The 27,660-nt window shown below is 41.3% G+C and overlaps 1 protein-coding gene across 2 annotated transcripts in view; it reads left to right on the top strand.

The window, feature by feature from the left end:
- Nucleotides 1–27,660, top strand: part of banp (BTG3 associated nuclear protein) — a 44,517-nt gene that overhangs the window by 6,000 nt on the left and 10,857 nt on the right. For both annotated transcript variants that reach the window (XR_003928342.1, XM_030053321.1), the window contains exons 7-11: nt 1,797–2,036; nt 6,012–6,170; nt 9,642–9,763; nt 12,648–12,719; nt 15,368–15,412. Coding sequence is in view for 1 of the 2 variants with exons in the window: in XM_030053321.1 (XP_029909181.1) it covers nt 1,797–2,036; nt 6,012–6,170; nt 9,642–9,763; nt 12,648–12,719; nt 15,368–15,412 (638 nt within the window). In the remaining variant the exon portion in view is untranslated. The remainder of the gene's footprint in view (nt 1–1,796; nt 2,037–6,011; nt 6,171–9,641; nt 9,764–12,647; nt 12,720–15,367; nt 15,413–27,660) is intronic.

Below are 27,660 nucleotides of genomic sequence, written 5' to 3'. Positions count from 1 at the left end.
CACACACACACACACACACACACACACACACACACACACACACACACACACACACACACACACTCACACTCACACTCACACTCTCTCTCTCTCTCTCTCTCTCTCTCTCTCTCTCTCTCTCTCTCACTAGCTCTTTTCATTTCTCTTATTCCAGCTTTTATTTTGGAGTAGAGATGGAGACATAGATAGAGAGGAAACTACAATCAAACTACAGTCAAAATCTCGAGTAGTTATCAGCTTTCCCCTGTACCTCTGACTGTACCCACTGTCACCCACCATCCTGCAGCTGAGTGAGCTGTTGGTAGTTTTTCTACCACTCTCTATGCAGACTGTGGGTAGCAAGTATAGTTCATTTTATTAGAGCATTTAGAACAGATAGCAAAGTTTTTTTGGTGTTGCATAGACCTGTTGGGTGTTTATTGGTGAGCCCAGTGATGGGGTTTCTCTAGCAGAAATTTAGTTAAACTTTAAGGCATAATTATTTCTAAAATTTGATTGCAACATGTAGGGAATAGCCAGATCACCACAGTGCATGATGCATTGTTTTTTGTTTATCAGACATCATGAAAACAATGTGTTTGAGTCTTGCTCCATAGCTGCTTTAAACTTTAAATCAACAACCAGTTTTGCAAAAAAAAAACAAAAAACAAAAACAAAACAAAACAAAACAAAAAAAACCCCAGATTTAGCACATACAGGCAGTGCAGACACATCAAGATGAAGACAGGAGACTGGTAGGCGAAGCTGCTGTCCCTTCCCTTCAGCAGCTGCGATTAAATGTAATGATCAAGGTTATTTTTGGGTTAGCTTGTTTATAGATACACATCAAGTCTTTATCTCCTTATAAACACAGAGGAAGAAGCGGCCTGGTTTTGTTATAACTGGGTTATTCCAGTCGAGATATGATATTTAAATGTGATGACCCCACAATCAGTTTAACTCAGTTATATGTTAATAGCACAATTCTCCTTACATGTAAATGCAGCCTTTTTTATTTAGGGCTAACGTGACTTTTTCAGATGGTCTGCATATTGAATGGAAAGGGAACTCCACTGACTAACAGTGATGGCATGCTTGGCGTGTTGATGTCCCTGTGGTTGTGTCTCAGACTGTGTTGATGTGTGCTTTGATGGTTCACTAATGGATTCAGTAGCTTTGCTCAGTGGCTGCGATCAAGCCTGAGGGAAATAGTTCATGTGTAATTGAGCAAACTTTGAGTAAGCCCTTGCTTTTGCAGTTGTTGCTGTGATTGTTGTTTGTATTGTTTTGAGTTATTGGTTAGCTTCAAAGACGAGCCATTATTCACTTGCATCTGTGACTTACCATGACAAAATTGTGTCTTTGTCAGCATTTGCTTGTACCATGTGGTGCCCAGAAAAATGTTTTTCTGTGTATCTCATCTTCTGTGTGTGTGTGTGTTTGTGTGCCTGTGTGTATCTATGCATGTGTTGGACCTGAAACTAACATACACAGAGCAAATGTCAAACATATACCCTGTGACAGACTGCCAAACCTTTTGGTAAATAATGTTCTTTTTATACATTAATTCTCTTTGGCTGCCACATGGGTGTGCTGTTGTATCATATGAGTTAGCACAGATCAGGCCTATGCCAGTGTAGTGTTAACTCATTTGTGAAACAATAGTTGCTCTATTTATAGACTGGATTTTTAGTTTTTCTTATTGCAGGATGTCTAGGTAGCATTTTCATACTCTTTCCATACATCAGCCACCTGACACATGTGCTTTTATGAAGGGTTACCTGTGTTTAAATCACTGTTGCATCTCCTTTCTCTAGATGACTACCCAGCAGGCACCTGGTTGGGGGATGAAAACAACCCAGAGATGCGTGTCCGGTGCCCCGTGTCGCCAGCTGATATGCTCCACATCGCCACAAACTGCCGCACAGCAGAAAAGATGGCGCTCACGCTTCTGGACTACCTGTTCCATCGGGAGGTTCAGGCCATGTCCAACCTCTCTGGACAGGGCAAACATGGCAAGAAGCAGCTGGACCCACTCATGATCTATGGCATTCGTTGTGAGTTTCTTGAAACTTATATTATTATTTACCAATTGATGTGTGTCAGTTTTACTTTCTGCCACTTGACAACTGATTATTCCTCTGGATTGAAACATATAGTACAATGTGGAGTTTGAATCATGGCCGCTGGATCACCTAGTAGTAAACCTGCGGTAATCTTTTTTGCATACCTGGGGCAAATACTATTGTTTGTGATGCCACTTAAGTACAGCATACATGTTGAGTGTTTCCCACACACATGTTCTACTTGGGCAGCCTGTCCAGCCTGACATATTGCCACCCTTAACAGGGCTACTCTAGACTGCGTCACTGAATACAAATACTCAAGGACTCTATCCTGGACATGCTCACTGACACATTCAGGTGTTTCCCAACCCACTAATATTCCCTAACCTGTGTCTGTCTGCTGCTTACCGTTTGTCCCTTTTATTTTCTTTGCCTCGCCTGTTTTTTTTCTTATTGCTTGTTTTTGCCACTGTTGTTGTTGTATCGTCTGATGCAGTTTTCTGCTTACTACCTACCCAGTGCTTGTGTGCTAGACTGCATGTCTTTTCTGTAATACATGTTTTTTTTGTTTTTTTTTGTAACGCTTGTAGTCACATGTAACGTACCTGCTAAGGTTTGTGTGCTAGAGTGCATGACCTATGTAATGCTTGTTGTCAAATGCATGTTTGTTGTGATTGTATGTAAGATGTATGCATGGGTGTGTTAGGAATGTTTGGATGTGTACTGCTGTCTTCTTAACCTTTAATTCTTCTTTTTAGCTTCTACCCCTTCCCTTCAGAGGCTGTGCCAGGCTGCCGTTGTAAATATGAATTGGTTCTAAATGACTTGCCTGGTTAAATAAATGTTGAATTAAAAATAATAATAAGAATGAAAAAAACATAGATTTCACGGCCGCCCAAGTATAATTCATCCCATTCAGGTTTTCCTATTAGTGCCACAGTTTCACTCATGCCCCCCTTCGTGGTCATCATCAGTGTGTAACCTGCACTTTTTTTAATCAAGACACAGACACATACAGTTTTAAACATGTTATTAGTACTGTTATTACGCTGGGTATCAAAATTCAGTACCTGTATGGTACATTAAATGCCTCGCTACTACAGGGCATTGGACAAAGAAAGTGTCATCCCATACCACGTTGGTTTCGATCGGTTCGATAAGTCATTAACAGCAAGCCGTCTCCACTTGTGGCTCACCTGTGGTTGTGAGAACAGAATTAAGGGAGAAGAAATACAACATGCGAGTTGTGTTTTTTGGGCGAGTTTATAAAGCACACTGTGGTGATTCAAGTCAACAGAGCAAATACATATATAGAGTGAGAGACAGAAAGAGGAGGGGCGGGGCAAGCTGGTGTGTGTGCACTGTGAGTCTGAGACCCAAGAAGTGTTTGTGTGTGTGTGTGTGTGTGTGTGTGTGTGTGTGGGAAAGAGAACTGAAGGGAAAAGCAAGGTGTGCAGGCAGGGGCGTCGTAGTGGGGGGAAAAGCGGGACTGATTACCCAGGGCCACAATGGGGGAGGGGGCCCTCGAAAGGCCTGAAATAAAAAGGTTTGCCTATTGGCTGGCTATACAAGGGCCCAATAAGATTTCTTTTCATGCGGCCCAAAATCCCTGGCGGCGCCCCTGTGTGCAGGTAGAAATACTTTTAGCAAAAACACTAAAACAAGGTGGAGCATTAACTAGAATTAAAATGATGAAATGATACTAGAAGTAGACTAATGTGTTCTTTCAAATAATTTCAATAGACAGCCCCCCAGCCCTGTCCCTGCCACAGTTCATCATTCTGTGGGAAACTCTGATATTCTTATACTAACCATGGCAGCAAACATTTTATTGTCTGGCCTTTCTAAACATTTTTCCAAAACATGTCTCTGAGCTTGCCAACTTCTCGTTAGTTGATTTGCAAAATTTGCTAAAAATCTTGAAGCATTGTTTAATAACAATTGTTAATCACATGATTTGACTCTCTGTAATAACTCCAGGATTTAGATTATTACAATATTTTAGTATGTCATTGAGCCAGGTAAGGTGGCTCAGTCGGAAGCACTGTCACCTCCCAGTGCAGAGGTCTTGGGTTTGAGTGTCAGCCGTGCTCCATGTTTGTATGTTCTTCCCTTGTTGGTTTTTCATTAAAAAGGTACCGCAAGTCGGGGAAATTGAAGACTTTAAATAAATATGCATGATGTGTAAATGTGAGTAGTTTCAGTTAGTAGTTTGTTTCTGTTCTTGTCATGGACTGTGGATCCGTAAAGGATGTTATGCTACTTTCTGCTCAATGCATGCTGGGTATGCTCCAAGCACCCCGCTCCGTGCCCCCACCCCCATGACGCCGAATAGGATTAAGCAGTTACGGAAGATGGATGGATGAACCATGGTTTAGAACGTAGCACTTAACACACTTGATGAAACCTCTGAGGCCATTTCCACATTTCATGGCTGTCCCCGTAGCAAAACAGCATAGAAATGCAATGTATATTCCCAAGGGAAGCTACAACTACACACATTCATCATCGCACATATGCATTAATGCGTAACACATTTTATTTTAACATACCAGACCCCAAATGACAAGCACATGTTGGGTTCAGTGATCCTGATGGAGCCACCCTTAATTCAGTGAACTCTTTGATTCCCGATTAAGCGGAGACAGGGATATGGTCATGGGCAGATGGATATTATTTATGAAAGTCCTGAGGCTATATATCTGTTAGGTGCACATTGCAGTGTAAAAGGAGGAGTTCTGTTACCCTAGTTGTGCTGCTCTCTTGGGGAGTTCATTTAGGGCCTTTTGCGGGAGTTTGGCACAAATTAAGAAGTTGTGTTTTGGTATGTTGTTATGACTTGATCAGTTGTATGCATGGTTATTGAAGTTTAACATATACCGTTGAAGTATATAACAATGTGTATGCTTAGTTACCTGTATTTCCTGTCATCAATGTGGGTGTGTGCGGTTACATGGGCAGATTTGGCCTGACATGGAGGTATGTAAAGGCTGGAGCGCGGCCAGATTACTTTTATGTGACTCATTCTGCCTTTCCAAAGGGAGGTGGAGAAGGAGTGCAGGAGCACCTGTCTTGCCTGTCTGTACAGGACCCATCAGGTGTGAGTGGGCTGTGGTACGCCGCCACCCGGCCGTCCATACACACCCCTCAGCTCCCCCTCTGTCTCAGTTCCTACCCTCAGGCTCTAGCTGCCTCATTAATTGATGTAGAAATGAGCTGTCAAGCTGGTCACACCCTCTAAACAGCTAATAACACTTACATAGCCACTAGACAGCCACTTATACAGCTGGGTCCAGTGTTTTATGCACACATTGCCATTAAGGGAGTAATCAGAGACTTATATGGATTAATACTGCATGTTTAAGACCCAGAAGAATATAGTTCAGAGGCCCGCTACACTGCAAAAACGCAAAATCTTACCAAGATTATTTGTCTTATTTCAAGTCAAAAATGTCTTATTACTAGTCAAAATATCTCATTACACTTAAAATAAGACATGATCACCTCAGAAGTAACTTGTTTTTAGACAATTGTCTCTTGTTTCAAGTGAAAATTCACTTGAAATAAGTGAAAATTTGCTTGTTTCATTGGCAAAATTTGCCAGTGGAAAAAGTGAAAATTCACTTGAAATAAGTGAAAATTAGCTAGAAACAAGAAACAAATTTTGCCAATGAAACAAGCAAATTTTCACTTGTTTCAAGCAAATTATCACTTGAAACAAGAGACAGTTGTCTAAAAACAAGTTACTTCTGAGGTGATCATATCTTATTTTAAGTGTAATGAGATATTTTGACTAGTAATAAGACATTTTTGACTTGAAATAAGACAAATAATCTTGGTACGATTTTGAGTTTTTGCAGTGTATAGCTCTAAAAGTCATTTTGAATACATGGGAGAATGATTCATGACCAAGCCACTGAAACTTTATCTTTGTGATGAATTTTGACCTCTTTGTGTCCCCCATAGGCCACTTATTCTACAAATTTGGCATCAGTGAGTCAGACTGGTACCGCATCAAGCAGAGCATAGACTCAAAATGTCGCACCGCCTGGAGACGCAAGCAGCGCGGCCAGAGTCTGGCCGTCAAGAGCTTCTCCAAACGCACACCTCGTGCTACAGCCACAGGTATAGTACAGATGCTGTACATCAGGTTTTTTTCTGCCTTAAAATGTCTCTTTTTGTGTGCTCCTGTTGTGAAGGTGAAACCATGCTGTAGCATCAGCTGTATCAAATTAAGGTTGTCTGCAAGTTTGATCATCTTCTCCGGATCTTATTAACTTTTTATGTTAACTCTAGGGTTGTGGTGATCATGGTATTTTTAGTGTTGATTATCAGGTTCCTTTCATTTCCAGAAAGGCAGCACTGTTTACAGTTACTGTTTTATTACAAAGTCGTATTGTCAGTTCATTTATAGGCTGGTTCCCTGACTTCACTGGGCTTAAATCTAAAATGGGCCAAATTGGCAATGTAACTTAGGTTTAACAGCAAGCTCAGTCTTTTCTTTACCTCATATATCTCTTCTTGTCAGCAAAATCTTGATATGAATTCACCGGATGAAGAGTTAATCAGAGCCTGTGCAGTCAGTCAAGTCTGCAGTCATCAGCGATGGTGGGAGGTTGGGAGACATAAAATCTTTATTGATATTAACCTGTCGTAATAATCTGTGTCATTTGATGGGTGTCCTGTCAATATATTTAATTTGTCGAGCACTGCATATAATAGCAACCCAGTTTCACATTGCTGTGAAAAATGTTGCCGTCCAGTGTTTCCCATAAAAAGGTGCACCACAACAAAATACAATTTTTCTCAGCATCTGTGTAAATTCATAGAACTTACCTAAACTGATCTCTGTAGCAGCGATTAATATGTGCACATCAAGTTATGTTCACTGTCACAGCAGATACTTTCTTGTTCTCCCACCCGCCCAAAAAAAAGCAGGGTATGCAATTTACAGTGTCTGCACAAAAGAAATAAGGTATGACAGTAACAAAACAAAACATAATAGTATCTTTGTAAAATGACACAACAAAATATATAAAGAGAAAAAGTTAAAAACATCACTGTACGTAAAGGTCACAAGTTTGCAGAATACTTCAATAGGCCTAAATGTTAAAATATAAGTTGGTAAGTAAGTAAATAAATACATAAAATCTAAAATTTTCTTCAAGAGAGGATACTCCCAGATCTGCCTACATGCGATTTGGTTTTGAGACTTGTTAACTTTTTCATGTCTTATATGGTTTTTAGACTCAGGTTCAAAATTGCCTAGCAATAATTACAATGCTACATACCTCTAGTAGCCCCAGCCGCTTTAAAATCGCCTTGTAGCGTTATACGGGCACAAATCATCATGTGATTTAGAATCTCACCACAATGTCCAAATTGTTTTTACTTGGCCAGTCCTGGTGATGCTTGGCCTTGGGTAAATCACCAAGTTTCATAATATGTATGTTTGCAGAGACTGTGCAGAGGTTTATATGCATTGGACTGTGATTCAACAGTTTTGCAAAGCTTTGGTCTCATGTTAAATATCCCCAAAAAGTGTGTGTGTGTGTGTGTGTGTGTGTGTGTGTGTGTATTGTGTTAAGTGTATTAATATTGAATATTAAATTAAAGTTATGTTATGTGTGTACACTGCCACTTTTGCATTATGCATTCATATTGCAAAAGTGGGATAAATCCAGTGCATGCGACAATCAGAGCACCACACAGTACATCTGCAGTGCAGTAACACAGCAGAAATGGACTCACCCATTTGGAATCACTGAGGTTCCGGTTGAAGGCTACGGATTCATTGCAATCAGTGTGTTTACGATCGGAGTGCAGATGCAGTGCGTATTGCTGCAGATGGTTGTAATCTGCATACAACAATGGCTGCTGTCATTCCCTCCCTGAGAGCCATCACCCCTCACCTCTGACCAGGGAGAGTAACACAACAGAGGAAACCCAAATATCCTGTGAGCACACACCAGGGGTGGACTGTCAGGTCCTGCTCTCTAAGGCCACACACACCACAGTGTTTAACACAAACACTAGTTCACATGGTACGCACGCATACAGACATGCACATGCACACACACACACTCTAACTAAAATAACCACTCCCTCCCTAATCTGATTACATGTTAATGGACCGGAAAGAAGCAGCTCTTCTGCTTTTAAAATCATTTGTCAAGGAACCTGCAGTTAGAGCTCAGACCCAAACTTTAGTCATTACAAGCCACCTGGCTATCGCTTCCCCGTCTGGCAAACTGAAGTATTGAGGATTATTTATATAATACAGTACGGAGAAGCAATAGTGAAAAATGAGAGAAACGGTCTTTTTCTCAGAGCAGCATTAACACAGTGAGGTGTACAGGTCATGATGTGTGCTGTGTGTTTTATGTCAGTTTTTGCCACATTATTTGTCTTTTGAAGGCTGTAAATGGTAGCCAGTCAGCGTTTCTTGTTAATTAAACTCTTAATGCAAGTTCAAATAAAGAGACAGTCCTTATCACTTCATATTCAAACCTCTGAAGCTCTCAAATCTCTCTTGACTCCTCAGTTATTATCAGTTACTGTTATAACAATCCTGGCTATTGTCTCTGGCCATTTGCTCTGTCAGCCTCTGTCTGTTTATTCCCTGTGAAATATCTCCTGTGATGGGAGCCAATGCCAAAGCTCTTGTTTTACATGGTAATAAACATCTGTCTTTTGTGCATTTCCTTGTGTTTCTCCTCTGATTGAACTGTAGTTGTGGGAAGTTCTTTTACAAGATGTGGCCTTTAATACTTTGAAGCCACATCTCTTCCAAATGGTCTTTATTTCTTTGCATTTTGACATCTATCACTTCTCTGTCAGTGAGGAATCTGTTAGCGTTGTGTTTGACTGACAGGCTGTATTGACATCTTCTGGGTGGCGTGGAGCTGTGGTGGGTGGTTGGTCCAGGGATTTCAGACTGCTAGTGTGATATTGGCTGTTTAGACTGAGGCCAAGAGTTTGTGTTTGGCCACTAGACCATGAGTCTGTTTGGATGGCTAGCTGGAGAGTCCTTGTTGTGTATTTAGGCGTATTTGATAAAGTATAAACACTTCATCATCTAGCAGATGGTCTGGGAATTAGCCAGGCTTTTACAGAAGGCTGCAGAGGCTCCTTGCTTGATTATTTTTGAGTGTGTATAGATGTCTGTCTGTATCACGGGCCTCATCCTTATTTCTAATCTATGTATACGACAGCTAGTTGCAATCTGTTGACCTAGTTGCCCAGTATGCTAGGGCTGCAGCTATCAGTTATTTACATTTTTGATCGTTTCTCTGTTATTTTTTTTTTGATTAATCAACTAATAATTTTGACTATAAAGTATTAAAAATAATGTCAAATGTCAATCTCAGTATTTTCATCTCATAACAATATGAAATAGAGGAAAGCAAGCAAAGATTTGCATTTTGAAGCTGTGATCAGAAAATGTTTTGTAGGTTCACTTGATAAATTTTTAAAAAGATTAATTGATGTACACAATTACAATTGATTAATTTTCTGTTGATTGATTGATCGACAGATTGTTTCAGGACACGTGAGCACACTACTGACTACTGTGTGGTTTGTTCTTCTTACCAGAAGGAGGCATTGGAGGAGAAACAGCCCACATCGAGACTGCTACCCAGCAGACCTTGCACTACGCCCTGGCCAATCAGCAGGTCCAGATACACCGCATCAGTGAGGATGGACAGGTCCAGGTGGTGAGTTGCTTCCCATTCATCCCTCAGGCTCTTTGTGTAGACCTGTCTATGACAAAAGGTTTAATTTCTAAGAAAACACTCACTGTAAGGGCTCATGATATTCTTCAGGCTTGTACCTTATCACTGCCTTCTTTTTTATTCCTTTAATCATTTATTTATTTTTTGGAAATTTTATTTCTTAATTATTTATTACTGTGATTAAAAAAATTAATCGGCCTTTGGTTTTTATGGCGTTATTAGAGTCCCATCAAGCACGGTTTATTGTGCAAGAAGGTGGATCACGCCACCCGTGACAACAGGTGGTGTGATACAGTGCGCCACAGAAAGATAGTGCAGGCTATGTCAAAGAAGGAGTGGCCCATGCTCAGGGACTGGGTGACCTTGTACAGCTGCAAGGGTCAGAGGTCACAGTCAGGCCCACTACAGCTTAACGTGTGGGCTGACTAATGAGAAGTGGCTGGGTCTATCAGGGGTTTTATTTCCTGTACCCAGAAGTCAAGTAAAAGACTTTGTTTTGGCTCTAACACTGATAAGAGAGTCCGTCATACTGGATTCGTCCTTATAGCCTGAGGACCTCAGTATCAGAATGTTGAAACTGCACTCTGTCTGCAGGAATTGCTCAAATCAATATTTAAAATGTGAGATCTTGTTTCAGTGTTTACCGTGGAGCTTGCTGCTGTCAGTGACTGATACATACAGGCTATGAGGCAGAGAGTGCGTCATGAGTTTCTCACATGGAATTTCAATTAGATTATCTTGTCATAATACTACAATGAATGTTTTGATTCACACAATCAGTGTCATCTACTTAAGAAAAATTAATTGTGATTATTACACATATCAAATTACATTGTGTGCAGCTTTCATGATTAGACGGCTTCTGCTGATCGTTGCCTTCAGGCCCCCACAACATGTGATGAGCGCTTACAATGCTATCAAGCTATCTTGTCCACAACATTATTTCTGCTATTGGATGACCTGTCTGAGAAAGGAAGGAACAGGCTTAAAAATGGAATGTGAGCAGACAGGGAGAAAAGTTAGGGAGAAGATAGAATAATAGGAATGAATCATTGTCAGAAGCTCACTTTGCAGTTATTAGCCTCCTAATATTCTGCAGAGTATAAAGGGTTCAGCTGTGCTTGAAATTATGAGTGCTAAAAGTAAAGCAGAGGAAATCAAGCACACATACTGGCAGTGCTCCTAGGGGCTGGGATCAGCATTTGATGATTGAATTGGAAACTACTGAACTAAATTCATGTTTTGTTCTTGCCAGATTGCATGTAGTAGAGCTTGATATTTATGCCTGAACCAGACGGGGACCCGGCAGGTTTGGTTTAGTTTGGGCTTAATTTGTAACTTAATTGTTTGGTTTGGGTGTAGGGTTCAGGCAAAATGGGGAGTGTATTGATTTTTTTTTTTTTCTTCCATAAAACAGCCCAGTGCCGAATAACAGCACAGTTTGTTCTAATTTATTTGTTATAGACAGAAACGTATTTTATGATAACAGTTGGTCCTTTTCATTCCTGATGATTCCTGTCTGTCCAGTAATAAGACACTGCTCCTCTTGTCTGTCAGACCGAGAGGGGAGAGATAGAAGCAAAGAACATTAGTGTGGAAATTATCTAGTGGACAAATTAATTATTGCTTATTTTGGGCCCCACTCAGGGCACAGACTGTTAAAAGGCCATTATTTGCAGGTTTGGGTTGGATTCAGACAGAACTTTTTGGGCCACAGGTCGGGTTGGGCTTCAGAATTTGGGCCTGAGTTAAGCTCTAGCACGTAACACATTAGAGCCTCTCACATGATCATTTGTAATTATATGTTATATTTAAGATTCCAAATTATAGAATAGTTTTGAATGTATAATATTCAAATATTAATTAATTTGTAACATCCCCACTAGTCAAACAGGCATGATAGGAGATAACTTAATTTGGTAAAATATGGTATAAATATGGTAAAATGAACAATATGGTAAAATATGGTAAAATAATTTTCTACCTCATCTTACTAAGTGATTTCAAAACCTGTTAATTCTGAAAGTAACCTGTGCTTTTTAGACTCTTGTACCCTTAATTATATAAACCAATACCAATTTGCTAGCAAATTTCTCTCTTCGATGTCAAATTCTGGCCAGGAATGTAGCTCTAGCCGCTACTCCCCCTACAGTATAAAGCCAGCGCTCTCCACCTCCCACTTCATGCCTGTGCCTCATTCATTTTCATTCAAAGTGTCTCTGAAACCGCACATGCTGCAGATAAACGTATCCAAATTTCAGATCAGTCACAGGAGTGCCTCTGTCCCCACAGTGCGACAGAGGCGTCATTCAAAGCAGTTGTTTACCTTGTTGCTGAAAGTCTGCAGCTTGACCATATTTTTAAATTGGAAGTCAGAGACAAAATAATCCAAGTTATCCAAGACCCTTGAAAGTGAAATGTATCCCTCAGTTCCATCCAAAAAACACACTTTTTCACTTTTAATTTTGGTTTCGTACAAGCGATCTACTGTGAACGCGGATGCAGGACAGACTCTGTGTTTACAGCGTTTGAGCTCTCAACAACCTCTAGTGGTCAGAAAAGTGGTACAGCTCTAGTAATCAAATCTACAATACAGTATAGCAAAATAATCAGAACTTTGATTTTTTCCTATGGGGCCCTACAGTATGTGACACACACACACACACACACACACACACACACACACATACAAACAGATCCCCATACTGAAGCTTACACACAGTATGGTGAGATTTTAAATTTAAAAAGATGATGTTTCTTTCTTCAGGTGTCTCTTACTATTAATGTCTCTCTCTCTGTCTGTCTCTGTCTCTCTCTCTCTCTCTCTCTCTCTCTCTCTCTCTCTCTCTCTCTCTCTCTCTCTCAGATTCCTCAGGGTCAGCTGCACATTGCCCAGGTGCCACAAGGAGAGGAGGTGCAGATCACACAGGACAGTGAGGTAAGTGTGTGGGTTGGGTGGTGTGTGAGGTGAAGAGGGAAAAGATGAGAGAAGACAATCTACTTAAATGATGTATTTTGGTATTTGAAATTCTGTTTTTTAGCGTATTTTGAACCCTCAAAGCACTATGCATGTTTTGCTAATTAAATTGTACACTGCAAAATGTGGAAAGGTCCACTGTTAGCAACCCTGTACAATTCACTCTTCTTTATCCAGTTTGCCCATGTATGTAGCTAGCAAAGCAAAACAAGCATCTGTTCTGCACTGTGTGTTTGATGAGTCAAAGGTGAGCAGCTATGCGAGGGGTGGGTGGAGACTGGACTGGAGGTGGAGACTCTTTGCAAATTCATTGATCAACGCATAGTAAATGAAGGCAAAGTGACATGTACAGTTACATCTATGCCATTTTAAGGCATGAAGGGATTTTTTTCATGGAAAAAACTTCTTAATATGTAATTTTGTTGAACAGACATTAGTTTTAAGGATTTAATCAGTGCCAGTGCCAGGGTCTTAAATGCCACAGCTGCCTGAATAAATATTGTCTCCCAGTGTTCTTCTACTTGCTATGTGGGTTCAAAAAGATCTTATAATTGTGACTTAAACATTTAACATCAAACAGACATAATTTCATGCAGGCAGATGTTCTTAAAAGCTCATTATGCCTATAAAAAGTGCCCGCATGATTGCATAATTAAAGAGTTATTTTTTTTGTATTGCCAAAGGACTCTTTTCAATGCTTATCTCACTTAAATTATCTTCATTGAGAGTAGAGTTCTTCCAAGCTGTCGTGAGGTTTTCTGTTGCCTCAAAATCTTGCCGAGTTTTATCCAGTAAACTGGGGTGGACCCCCATTCAGCTGTTTGGAGGAAGGGTCATTTTATACTCTAACTACACCCATTTCCCAATGGTTGAACAAATGTATGATTGCACAAGACGCACATCCTGTAGACTAAGCTAAAATGACAGCATAATTGAATTGAGCAAACTTTTTTTCCATCTGGCCAATAGCTTTGGTGGAAAGCATTGATCTGCCTTTGTCTGTTTTCAACCCTATACATTTCTTTCAGCATGTGTGGACAGCCATCTTAATTAAGCAGATTGCACCCAAGTAATTGTTGACGGCATTTAAGTCATTAGGAAATTTCAGCACAAGCAGATGTTCCATATTAGAGCACTTTACTGTTTAGATGCATTTGTATGTATGGGTTATGACTTTTGTTTCCACCTAATGCCCAGATGTTCCTTTTCACTCACCAGATATTATTACATGCACTCACATCAAATCAGCGTGCCAGATGAAAACAGAATATAATTCAAAACCTCACCTTGTGCCTAAAAGTAATTTCTGCATCAGCATCATTGTTAATGATTTTAAAAGGATGTGGGGGAGAGAGTTTTATTTCAGGTTTCCAATACATCCACACACATGGATATTCAATCACATACTGTAGTACAGGCACGGCACATGACATGTGTCACACATGCACAAGAGCCATGACATTTATGCAAAAACAGTTGACACCTTGAGCAAGTGTTTTTCTCATTTCCTATTCAAATGTAGTAAAAGCGCAGTGAGAGGAAGCAATGCACGATTGAGTGAGAGAGAGAGAGTGAATTGGAGGCAGAAAAGCTCTAAAGCCTTTCCTGCTCTTTGTGGTTGAGCCCAGAAAAGTTTTTTTTCCTTCTCTTCTCTCCTTCCTACTCTATGATATTGTTTGTTTTTTGGAGTTCAAAGCTTAGCAACAAAATCCCACTTCTCCCAACTGCCACTCACAGAGTGTGTTTTCATTAGGAATGGGCCCCTCTCATCAAAGACATTGGTTTTAGCGTGCTTGAAAAGGAAATGAGCTATTTGAGAGATTACACTGCTCCCTGTCCATATGGCAGCTCAGACAGTACTGGGTATATACATGAAATACAATTAGGATGAGAAAACAGCTGAAAATTGGGCTGGGCTAAATAGGGCCTATATGATGTCCTCTCATGTGGTCTAGTTATTGTCAGTGTGAATGTGCAGTGTTTACAATGGTTATTTAGTTTTGATAGGACTGTTGGGATGTGCGTGTGTCTGTGTGAGAGTGTTTCTGTTTTTGTTTACAGGGGTCTAGATGTAGCCAGAAATGACAGAATAGTTGACGTATATCCAAGGACATTGCATCTACTTTCCAATCCTTTGTAATGATGTATAAACACTCCTCTGTCAAACTATGCATGCTCAAAATTCTGTAACGACAATACGGACATGTTTTCAGATGTTACCATCTGTCATGCCACACACTGTTGATGAGGTCTAGAGGGGTTCATTTTAGAGACTGAAGTTTTTGATGTAGCAATTAGTGGATTAAAGTCACCCTGTAACAAGGTTGCATATGCAGACAAATGGTCTTCATACTCAGTTGCTAAAGCAAGGTTGTAAAAAGGGGCTGACATGACAGGTGTGCCAAGAGGAGGGGTCAGGCAGTGGGTAAGATTTTCCTGCTATATGCCTCTGTTTCCTGGTGTGATGTTTAGATATATAGTACAAGTGATTCAAATGTCTGCTTGTGTATGATGTGCTGTGAGACTATAATGACTTTTCTCTCTCTCTTACTTTCCCCCTCTCTCTCTCTCTCTCTCTCTCTCTCTCTCTCTCTCTCTCTCTCTCTCAGGGAAACCTCCAGATCCACCAGGTGCACGTTGGTCAGGATGGACAGGTAAGAGCATGCACACATGCACTCGGCTGTACATACATCTGCACTCACGCACAGAAAACTAAGTATGAGTTGATGAGGATGTTTTATTATGTTATTTTACTTGTGGTTGATGATTAAGCTGTTAATCAGTGGGGGAAGTAGAGGATTTTGTTAGGATTTAGCTAGAGCCTTGACTAAGAAAAAAAAAATCTTAGTCATGGTCAGCCCCAGTTATAAATAATACACTAATCAAACTCTTCCAAGATGACAAACCTGTCTTTTCAGCAGTTTTCACAGTTTTGTGCATAAATTGAAACTAGTCACCTAACAATTAATGCCTGGGTAACATTAGAGGTCAGTATGTGTGGTTTTGAGATATATAACAGCCGGTGATCAGGCCTTTGTCAGCTTTATACTGTAGTCATCATCAGATCTTCCATAGCTGACTCATGTGTCTGATGGAGGTCCATCAGAGCCCCATGGCCTCTGGGCTGTCTGAGGTGGCTGTTTGTTCTGCTGAGCCGACAGACATGCAGGGATATAGACAGGCTGCAGTCCATCAACCCTGCCCTCTCATCTATTCCTGCCTCCTTACTTGAAGGGAAGAAAAATCTCCATGTAGAGGTATCTCTGCATCACTCACTCTCAGGTACATGTGTTGAAGAAAAGAATAGCTCTCTGGTTTGGTGTTATCCAGAAACGATTCTGTTAAAACGTATGGGTATATTTTAGAAATAAAGTGAGGCTGAACTGACTGAAGAAGGCTCAGCCAGGTCATTTATTCCGTGGGATAAACAAACAGCTGGAGTGAATGGAGAATGTTTCTTTAGATTTCCAAAAAGGAATGACCATGAAATTACTAGTATTATGAACCCACATGATTGCACTGTGTGTGTGAAAGTTCAGTATTTACCTTATTATGTTCTAGACTTTCTCCACTCACATAGTTCTGGTTACCCTACAGAGATATGTTGGGAAAGTTTTGCTCTCCCTAATGTACACTTCATTAGCTCCTAACTCCGACTTTGGGTGGTGAAGTAAGTGTGTTTGTGTGGAAGTGGTTTTGGATTGCAAGGCAGTGAACCTTTTGTTGAAGCACAAGACACAACCTCAGCTATAAGATAATGGACAGGTATGATAGCGTCCTGCTGCAGAGCTCCAGACCATCTCCATCGCAAGGACCCATGATGAAAATCGTGTGTTTATCATGCTTCCTTATCAGTATCAATACCGTGCTTCCTTATCATTATGTTGCGCTTCCTCATCAATAATCAATGAAAACACGAGAAGGGTGTGTGTAGCCTATTCAATCTAATGAACTTGAGACAGATGCTGTCGTCCCTTTGGCATACACAATTTCAGACATCACTTCCTATTCCAAGCTCGGGACCAAAAAGGGTCTAACAGTAGAGGTGGGCCTAAGTCTGGAGCTCTGCGGCCAGCCCTTTCTTGACCGGTGATGATATAATCACACTGGCTTTTTCACAAGTATTTGGTATCAGTGTTTAAGAGACAAAGAAAGTCATGCCCTGAAACAACATGCTAGAATTGGGATGGACCGAAAAAAATAAATGGAAGATAGTAGGAACCGCTGAAAGTGTCTTGCGTAACACCAAGAAACTTTAATCTGGTGTTTAATACTGCTGCTTTACTATGTTTTAAAGTATTGTCATGGGTACAGTATAAGTTAGCTAAGGGCCTGCTCACATTAGGCCCAGTTGCTCCGTATTGTGCTGAAGCACAAATGCCCCCCCTCCCCAGTCCCCTGCTGGCCTGCACTCACATTACCCAAAACCCAACCACGCTTAAGCGCGATTGCTTCCGGTACGTACGTCATCACACGCATGGCCCGACGTCATTATAAATGGACTTTTGTTTATACACCTTTGCAGCAGTACAGTGGACAACTTCACAGACAACATGGTTGATTATTGATTGCGTGAGGCGGTGATGCGCAGTTAATCACGCTGTGTGCATAAAATGATTTTGCGGAGGCAGGAGGAAACGGGGAGGGATGGTCGCATGATTTACATCATATCCACGTTCGTGTGCTGCGTGCGTGACCGTGCGTGTGCTCGTGCATGAATGCCCGTACCATGCTGAAGCACACCCCCTCCAACCTTGCCAGAGCGGAGGAAGTGTACTGTGCTGAAGCATGGAACAGAGCGCTCACACTACTCAAATAATCCAGATTTTGGGGTCAAACGTGCTTGGGCACGGCACGAATGGGCTAATGTGAGTAGCCCCTAAGTATGGATCAGTAAAAGGGGCAAGAAACTGAGGTCCACAGAGTGAGGGATTAAAGAACAAAGACAACAGCTAAAAACGGCATAAGTGGATGTAGTGTAAGTCAGTTGTGTGTATCAGTTGGGAATGTTACCTTTTTGTCCACTACTCCAGGTCTATGGTGGTCCTTTTGGCTAGGGACTGCTGTCTTCCAGATGTAGGGGTTCCAATTGAATGAGTAGGACCAGAACATCCTGTCCTGTCAGGAGGAACAGCAGGAGCTTTTCCTTCAGTGTTTGCAGAAGGTCATCATCCTGAGGTGGAGGCAACTTCTAGTAGTGGGAGGCATGTACCAATGCAGGCCATCAGGTGTGCGTCACTGCAGTGTGAGTAGTGAGAAGTGAGGAGTTGAAGGGTGTTTTTCTCATGGTGTTTTTTGATGCATACCCCAGGCTGGATACTGCAACATGGCTCCTCAGAGGGAGATGTTAGAGCCGTGTCAACCTGAGAATGAACAGACTGGACAACAGGAGTTAGGGCATGACAGAATGAGATCAGAGTCTCATGCATAGCATTGATATCCATATTTCTCATGCACAAAGGAGAGTTGATGGGGATAGTCGTAGGCTTGCCAGTGATGATCTCATGAGGAATGACTCTAGTTTTCCTGGCAGGGGTAGATTTCATAGACAAAAGGGCCAAAAGAAGAAGAGCAGTCCATTTTAGTTGAGTTTCTTCACACAGTTTGTCCCATTTGATTCTCAGGATTGTCAGTGATTGTCTTTCCTCTTTCCACTAATCCTGTAGATTGTGGGTAGTGGACTGGAGCCTTGAGCTTCATATTTCAATCATTATCTGTTCAGGAAAGTGGGGGACCTTATCAGAGTTCAGAGACTGGGAAATAACAAATCTGCAAATAACACCTTCTACGGCTTGTATTTTATTACAGCTGGTGTATCTGCTTTCTGATAAGAAGCAGGCTTGTCTAGAACATGACAGAAAGTGTGTAAACCAGTGTGGCCAGTTTGCTCGACTTATGGAGTTGGAAAATGTGACAATTTTGAAAAAAGGTTTAGGCAAAAGAGTAGGGGTGTAACGATTTTGGACCGAACCGGAAAACCTCGGTTCAAAGGATTTCGGTGTAGAAACTCATTCCGTCTTCCTGAACCTCTGAACCTCGGAAAACCAAGGTATGAACCGAACCGTGATTCAGAAACGGAAGTTTGAACCGAACCATGGGTTAGGTCATCCGTTACACCCCTACAAAAGAGGTAAAAGTAGGGGCATACCTGTCTTTTTTACAGTCTTGCGCATCTCTGTGTCCACGTGATATGAAAACAAGACTAGATCAAAACCTAGTGTGTGGCTGGGCCGCAACTACATTTAACCGTCAGCAGTGGCTATACTGGACAGCAGATTTTAAACCCTGATTATTTATACAATTAAATAGCACCGTTGTATTCTCATGGTTAGAACAGAATCCAACATTGTTTTGATGATCGTTATGCTGCTATGGTGGTTTACCTACTTTGTTGTTTAATGTTTACATTTTTGCCTAACATTTTTATCTAGTTTTGCCTCGTTTCCAGTGAACACTTTCTGAATGCGTGCAATTAACTGTGAAATGTGTAATAATGCATTTACCTGGAAGCAAATACAGGCAGCGAGGTCTGCAGTGGCATTACCCTTGGACACAGGATCATGTTTACTGGTGTGGGCATCACATTTTATGACTTTTGTGACTGTAGACAGAAGGCAGGCCTGGAGGAAGTCATTAACCAAATGAATGTTTATAATAAGGATACCAGTTCAAGTGAGGAAATCACATTTGGCCCCATAGTTTGCCAAAGCACGCAAATTTATTATACCTTGAATCAGTGTAAATGGTCACACTCTTACCTTCAGCCAAGCATTAGGCAAGAATGAGGGCATAGAGTTCAGCCTCGTGAGCATAGCACGTGGCAGGGATAGAGACACGTTCAAAAACAGAAAAATCACGTATGGCACGCACTGTATGGGGAGCTCCATTTTCTCTGTAAGCAGAATCTTCAGTATTGAAAATAAGGTCAGTATTAGAGACAGGAGGAGGGCACGGCTTGGCAGAGAGAAGGGTCATCTTCGAACAGTCATTTGGCATGCCTCCCTCTTTGGAAATGAGAAGTTGAATTGAGTACAGAACAGCATATAAGGAATTGCATTGGGACCTGTAAAAGTGGTGGTATATTTGTAATGGCATTGAATTGCAACATGCTTTACCATTCCTTGTTACTCAAAGAATAACAGCAACTTCTGCATGGGACAGTGATACTAATGGTGAGCTGTCAGAGAACCAATTATTGACTAACTGACTTTGGTCTTTTGAGGCGTTAAGCAAAACTGTGGAATTATCTGAAGTTGGATGATTGATCAATCTCATACTCTGTGTGGAATATCCAGAATTCTCTGTTCTACCTATGAATTTCTTTCGATTGGATCAGGATTTGATGATAACGTTGTTTGTTGTAGCATGTGATTGCAGTTATTTTCTGGAATATTCAGGAGTAGTTTGTAGGAGTGCTGAAGGAGTGCAGAACAGGGTGACAAAGGTGATAGAAACCACTGTCGTTTTCAGAGAAAAGGCATAGGCTTGCCATGTCTGCATCCTCTCATGCCTTTGTAACCACACCATGAATTTACCCCAACTGTCACCCCCCCATTTGCCAACATCCATTTGTGAACTGAATATTTGCACAGCCATTAGTTCGGTTTGCAATTGGTCTCTGAGTTGTTCCAGACTGATAGTGGTAAAGGGCCACAGTTAACACTTCAGGCGTAGTCTGTTTTTGCCAGCATTTCTTTGTCTTCGAGTTTAAGCTGTAGGCCACCTACGAATGTTTGTACTAGGAAGGTGGGAAGCAGATGTCCTGTTTCTGCCACAGTCATACCAATGTGCTGTGCCATAGCCGCAAGAAGGGGGAAATTGTAATGTTAAAGAGATTTTTTAACTGCTTGTTTTTTTGGCATTAATAGCCGGCCAGTTCACTTTACTTATTGTGGTTGTAAATCATCGGTATTATTGTCATAATTGTTTAGGCCAATCAGTCATTTTTTGTGGCCTGTTGTCTGAGGCCACAATCAGCATTGAAAATTTTAAACGAGATGAAGTCAGATATGCTGTGGAAATGGTCAGTGGTAAAGTAAAATATACCTGCAGTGAAAGTATAACATCAGTCAAAACTGGAGCTGTCGAGTATTCCCCTAATACTGTTTTCAGATTGTTCTTTGAGCACTTTGAACACAGTTTTCCAAACTGTTCCTTGAACACAATTTCTTTTAAGTTCCCAAACATGCAGTAAACTCTTTCACTTTATCCTATACCTTTGAATGTTCCCAGGACACTTAAAACAACCCAGTTATTCTCTAACAAAACTTAGTTTAGTTGCTTCTCTTTGAACGCAGTTGAAAACACTGGATCATGTCAGCTCTGAAAGAGACATCAGACACAGACCTTTATCACATCAGTTACCTAAGTTTGGTTTTTACAATGGTTTCCTTACCTCTTTAAATCTGTGTAATGGTCACTGCTGTATTTCAGTCAGGGGAAGTGTCACCTTGAAGATCTGTTGCAATCCAGGTCACGGAACCAAATTGAGGAAACGTGCCTCTCTGGTTTGTTATTGTTCAGCCAAGTCTTTTCACATGTTTCGGTACAGCATACAGAGATAGAGCTAGTCAGTCTGAGCAGGCTGAACTGCCTGAGAAAGACAGCAAGGCCATTCATACAGTGGAATAAACTGATGAGAAATTGAGCCAAAATGAATTACATCCAATGTGATGGATACTGGCAGTTGCAGAGTCCAAAAACTTACTGTGAGTCTAAATATAGAGTGCACAGTCAAAATCACTGCAGAACAGAAGCTAAAGATATAGAAGAGTGTTTTAATAATGTATTTACAGGTTTGTTTCAGCACATGCACAAACATACATGACATATACTACAGCCATAATGTAGTCCTTCCACACAGTCAAATACACTGGTGTGCAGAATCAGACAGCTACAGGTAGACACACAGACATACATAGACTTTGTATTCTTTGTGTCTTCCCAGTGTCTATGTCGTTCTTCATTCCTCCCCCTCCTCTGTCTCTGTCTTTGTTGAATGTTTTGGACCAAAGACTCTTCCTGTTTCTCTGTTCTTGCCTCTGGGATCCAAGGGAGTCTCGATCAAAGCAGACCAGGCCTGTGTGTGACCGTTGCAGATCACATATGGGCGCACGAAGACCAGCACATTATTTCATATTCATGATTTCATCATGTTCGTCTAGAAGCAGGGCTTTAGGGGAGGAAGCTCTTTCTCACGCTCCCCTGTCTGGTGGTTGAACTGTTTTGCATTATTCTATTAGCACAGGTGTTTTTACGTAAGAGCCATTAGTGGAGTTGTTTACTTCTCAACTGCCAATGCAGGTTATTTTGATAACTCAGGTAATCAACACCCTCTCTACTTTATGCGTCAAATTTTGGGTTGAAGAAAGAGTTAGTAGGCTTCCCATTGTCAACCCAAATCAAACCCTGCAACCACAGTGGCTCCCATGTGCTCGAGTGTTCTTTTTATAATGATTAAGATCACAGTCATCCAGTTTGCTCCACTGGCTCTATGTTTTTTTTTTTTTTTTTTTTTTTTGTGTGTGTGTGTGTGTGTGTGTGTGTGTGTGTGTGTGTGTGTGTGTGTGCATTCGTGTATCTGCGGTGTGTGAATGCATCTGCTTTATATGAGTTGTTTTGTTATTTGTATTGTTTTATTGCCTGTTTGGCTGGATATTTGTTTTCAATTGATGATGAGGTAGTCACCCCACATCCTTGCTCTCCTTCTCCCTCTCTCTCTCTCTTTCTCACACACACACACACACACACGCACACAAAAACACACACGCCTACTTGAGAACTCAAATGACCTCCTTACTGAGCCTGATGGCAGCATTCCTTTTTGTCTCTCCAGGACCTTGGCACAGGATTTGGCCAGATTCTGGTTCAAATTTTGCACCACAGCACAAAATATTCACCAGTTGTACAACTTGGTTCATAGAGTACATAGACAGTTATTTTGTAGTTTTGGGTAAGCTTTGTCAGAGTTAGTCGTTCTGTGTGATGCTGATGTCATACCACACCCCACATGCATTCAAATACAACAGTATACACTACAAGTCTATTTTCATAACTGCACTAAAGGAATTTTGTAGGCTTTAGAGTAGAGCACCACTAACAGAGCACCAAAGTGTCCCAGAATGTAGGAACTAAAAACTGCACAAAGGCCTCTATTCCCTTGGCAGTGTCTGGGAGCCTTGTCCAATAAAAAGCCCCTTTATTTTCTCTTTCTTTTTAGCTCATAGTTTGATTGTGTCTGTAAAATGATATCAGTCGAGTGCCAAAACAAATGCACAATGACTTATTCTTGTAACCTCATGTTCTAGGTCTAGCTTTTCACACACATGCACACGCACATGCACATGCACACCCACCCACATACACCTCAATTGAAGCATCTCTTCAGTTTTATATTCCCATCGAGAGAGTTAGGAGTGGCTGAAGTGGGCTGGTGACATCGTTCACATGAGAAGGTTTTGGCTAGCTCTTGAAAATGATGAATCCCAGAAAGAGAACAGAGACACCCAAGGGAAACAGGACCCAACAAAGTGTGATATTAGTGATATAATTTAGTGAAGGAGATTAATCAGCCTTACCAGATGTGGTTACATATGAATGGCACGGATTATGCTTTTATTGTGTGCTGATTGGTCTTTTATATTTTGTGTCAGATTTTGTTAAATGCATCGTGCGAACACATTAGAGATCAGCCTCAGTTCTGATGTGATTTCCTACAAGTCTGATTTGTCTGTTTACAGAGAGGTCCACATCCAAGAGGAATATGTATGATGTCATTGTTGTTGTAATCTGGCGGGGTAGTGCTGAGGCTGTGTTAGTGTAACCTAGCCTATGTTGTGCATCACCCTGGAACACTGCCACATCTCCTCCCTCCACAGCTCTATCGCTCTCTCTGCGGCTGTCTCCCTTTCCTCACTCCCTCCTCTGTCTTCTTTTCATCTCCCTGTGCTATAGATAGATGCTGTGGCAGCAGCTGGGTGCTTCCCTCAGCGCGTCTCACTTCCTCTTGCCTCCTCCGCTCACAGCTGCCGGGTGGCCCCCTGGTGGTGTGGGGTTAGGATGGTGGGGCAGGTGTTTGCATGTGCTCATGTCAGTCTGTGTGTATTTTTGAGTGTATCTCGCTGTCCAGTTGGTAAGCTAGTACTAAGCATGCTGTGCTTATTGTTGCATAATACTCCACCGGGGACTTGAGCTAGAATGTTTTTCAGTGAATAAGAAGCGACTTCCATTCAGAAGATTTGGCAGCTAGTTAAAGGATAAGGGGTCAAAACCCTGCTACAGGTTTTTTTGGCAGCAGAAATGGAAGTTTCTATTTAGTTGGGGATCAGTAGTGTTAAAACATTGTTACTACAGACTAACCCTTTTATTTTTCCTGTATCCACGCGTCCTGTTTTCCATTGCCACTGGAGATGTACTACTCAATTTGTGTGTCTGCTTGTGTACAGATCAGATTTGTTTAGCTACAGATATTTATATAATCACCTCTGTGTTATTCTGTGTCAGCTTACCCCTTAACCTTGTGCCACTGTGCCAGCAGAAGACTGGGCAAAGCTAGATCCAAGTTTGCTGATGTCTGTAAAAACCCTTTTATGCTGATGGAAGAGAGGGAAGGCCCGTGAAACTATAAAATAACTAGTCTTTTACTGCACTTCCCGTCTGACATAGCCTCTTATCTAGTGCCCTTCTCTCTTACTGCTGTGATCCTACCCTGCGCTGATGCAGACCAAATGGAGGATTGGGAGATGAAAGGATCGACTGATGAGGAGGAGGGGAGAAAGAGTAAAAGATGTAGAGAAGAAAGCCCGAAAGGAGAGACTGTCCGGAAGAGATGTTTTGTGCTTTCTGCAAAAAGCTGAGATTCGTCAATTGGTGAATCAGACAGTAATTTCTACTTGGCGCTTGCATGCACACAGATGTTTACACCAATACACTTTGTTACAGATATATAACAAATGTGTGGCACCAGATGACACATAAAACCACTGAAGCAAGAAAAATACCTCAACATTCTTAAGAAACTGTGGAAGAACAGAAAGTGCTGTTCATTGAGCTCACAGCGTCACTTAGTGCTTACAGAGTTCATAGTGTTGCCTTCTTGTCAGACAGCTCTAAGTCCCTGCTGCCTCAATCTGAAATCCAACGCATCTCTCCTTAACAGACAGCCATAAACACTTCTACCAAATTTACTGACCCTGTCATCCAAGTATTGACTGATGCTGGACCAGCCTAACACCCACTAGGGGCTTCAGAAGTAACTGTCGAGCATCTAAACAGTGAAGTTATGATCCACTTTTCTTTTGGCTCATCCCTCCTGGCTGAGGATCTGCATTTTCTTCCTGTCAGCACATGTTGTGTCGCATCTGTCAGAGCCCCCTGAGTTCAATTGTTCAGGGTCAGTGTGGGAACTGGGTCACAGAACATTGGGTCCGGCTCAGCGCTGGTCCCTCCGGCCATGCTGCCAAGATGTGTAAACACAGAACCAGTCCAGAACCAGCAGAAATACAATGGGTATAGGGAACTAGAAGAGGAGGGGAATTGGAGGTTGATGGGAGACAGGATGAGAAACATAGCCAAAGAGAAGTTAAGGAAGAATATCAAAGAAGAGAATAAAGTGAGTGATTGAGAGAGGAGAAGAGGCAAAGAGGGAAAAGACAAATTAGAGGCAAAGAAAAAGGCAGCTTTTTGCTGGCAGTCTGTGAACTCACAATTTTTAAGTGTGTGTGTGAGACCTCTGCCAAAGACATCAGTTCCTCTTATGCCTGTGGTGAGTTAGCTTCGGTAAAGGTCTGGCGCCTTAGGTCAGTGTCTCTTGATTTGTCATGTTCTACACACAAAGCAGATGCTTGAACAGTCTGTAGGGTCAGCTTCGCAGATTTAGGGTGTGATTTGCTCTGGAACTAAACTGTTGGCCTGTTGCCTGAGTTATTCAATTGTCCTATTTCTCTCTCTTCTCAAGAATGTTGTTTCTAGTGTGAAAGGGTTTGTTGAGTATTCTGTGATCCAGAGCGAAAAGGGAAGATACAAGTGAGGGAGTTGGGAAGAGCATGAAAGAGAAATATAAACAAGATGTTTTATGGCCAGTGTTTAGTGTATGTGGAATGTACGCAAGCAGTGCAGGATTTAATACATCCAGCAGCAGTGGATCCTGTTTCAAAAGAGTGGTCTACTTTGTGTCCCTGTGGCTTGGAGATAAAGGGTCATAGATGGGGGGAATCCTTAGCTCTGTGTGTGTGTGTGTGTGTGTGTGTGTGTGTGTGTGTGTGTGTGTCTGTGTGTGTGCTTATATGCGTGTATGTGTAGCATAGCATTTCAGAGTAGCACAAAGGAGGATACCCCCAGTGGTGTGTTCTTTTGTCTTTGCGGGTAGAGCCGGGGTCATTGGCTGTGTGTAAAAAGGACCAGATGTTACAGATGTGCTTCACTGTGACTCATCATCAGCACAGTCCTGAAGTAGCCCTACCTCATCAGTCCAGGGGCCTGCAGCACTCCATCACTCCATCAGTCTCACCTCCAACAGGACAGGGACAGCAAGAGTGCTGTCTGTAGTGTGATAGTTTATTGATTCTGTCTTCACTCCTCCTCCACAGGTTACAGTCTAGTATCTACTATGGAAGTCATCCATCACCATAATCTAATAGAACAGTTCCTGAGAGAAAGAATAGAGCTTGCCTTGTTGCATTTTGCCTGCTGTGCATCAAAAGCATGGAGTTCAGAAGTGTCTGGGACTCACTGACATCAAGAGGGACTGTTTAGACACTTGGTTGTACTGCAAAGAAAGTCACTCTTACGGGACAGGTTCGGTATTTTTCAATCCAAGCCACATTCATCATTTAAATCCATAGATAGCACAACTTTGATTCTAGCTGTAGCAATGGAAAGCTAACCACTTAGCTGCAGCTTCACTGCCTTCAGCACAGTCCAACAGTGCACTTGTGTTGGGCCTCAAAAAACATCAGAAATGTCCTTTTTGAAAATGGGGAACAAACAGTACATTCAAATACATCCTGAAATGATTGCAAATGATGCTTTCTAACAGGTTATATTCAACAATTCTGATAATACATTGCCTTGATTATACATCTACACCGTTCTACTGCGATTCAGCTACTTTTTTGGTCAGTGGAACCTCAGACCTCAGAATTTCTGTCTTGTAAATTTCTAAACTGTGTCAACATGATGATCACGGTGTCAGATTCATGGCTCACGGGAAGAAGAAACAGAATTTTCTTCCATGGGTAAGACCAAACTTAATAGCATTCATGATTCTTCAGTTGACTTCATGAGTTGAGTTGACCCAGTTTACAACACTAAAATTCCAAGACTTTGATTGAAAGACACAAAACTTATGCTTGAAATAATTTAGATAGATACTCAGTCTTAAAATCTTACTTTTTAAGACTGAATATCTTTTTAATCTTACCTACTTTTTTTAAAACTGACAAAAACTTTTTTTTTTTTTTTTTGCATGAGTTTGAAACAAAACAGAACAAAATGGAATGCATTTGCAAGTGAAATTATCTTTGCCCAGTGTGCAGATTTTGTTTTGACTGACTCAGGACTAGGTTAAATGACTTGGGATATTTTGTTAGTTGAACTTCACAACCCATGTATATCATTGCATCTGGCTCTAGTCTATCAAACAGTATAATTAGAAACATGATAAAGTCATCATCTGAAATGGTGAAATTTACTGACATTGTAAAAGTGCCTGTGTGGATCATGCATTCCAAGTCTAGATTTGTGCTGGAGAACAGAAAAGTGTTTGCTGGAGTTTTCTTCCTTTTCGTTTTAGGGGCCTAACTTTTAATTACAGCTGTTATTTTTGTCATCAGTCCTCTTTTGATTTGCTGGTTCTGGATCAGAATTCAAGTCAAGCTGGTTTTGCCATAAAACCTCTCATAGC

The sequence above is a fragment of the Myripristis murdjan genome, chromosome 6, assembly GCF_902150065.1.
Source record: "Myripristis murdjan chromosome 6, fMyrMur1.1, whole genome shotgun sequence".
Taxonomy (NCBI): domain Eukaryota; kingdom Metazoa; phylum Chordata; class Actinopteri; order Holocentriformes; family Holocentridae; genus Myripristis; species Myripristis murdjan.
This window is presented reverse-complemented; position numbering and strand designations above follow the sequence as displayed.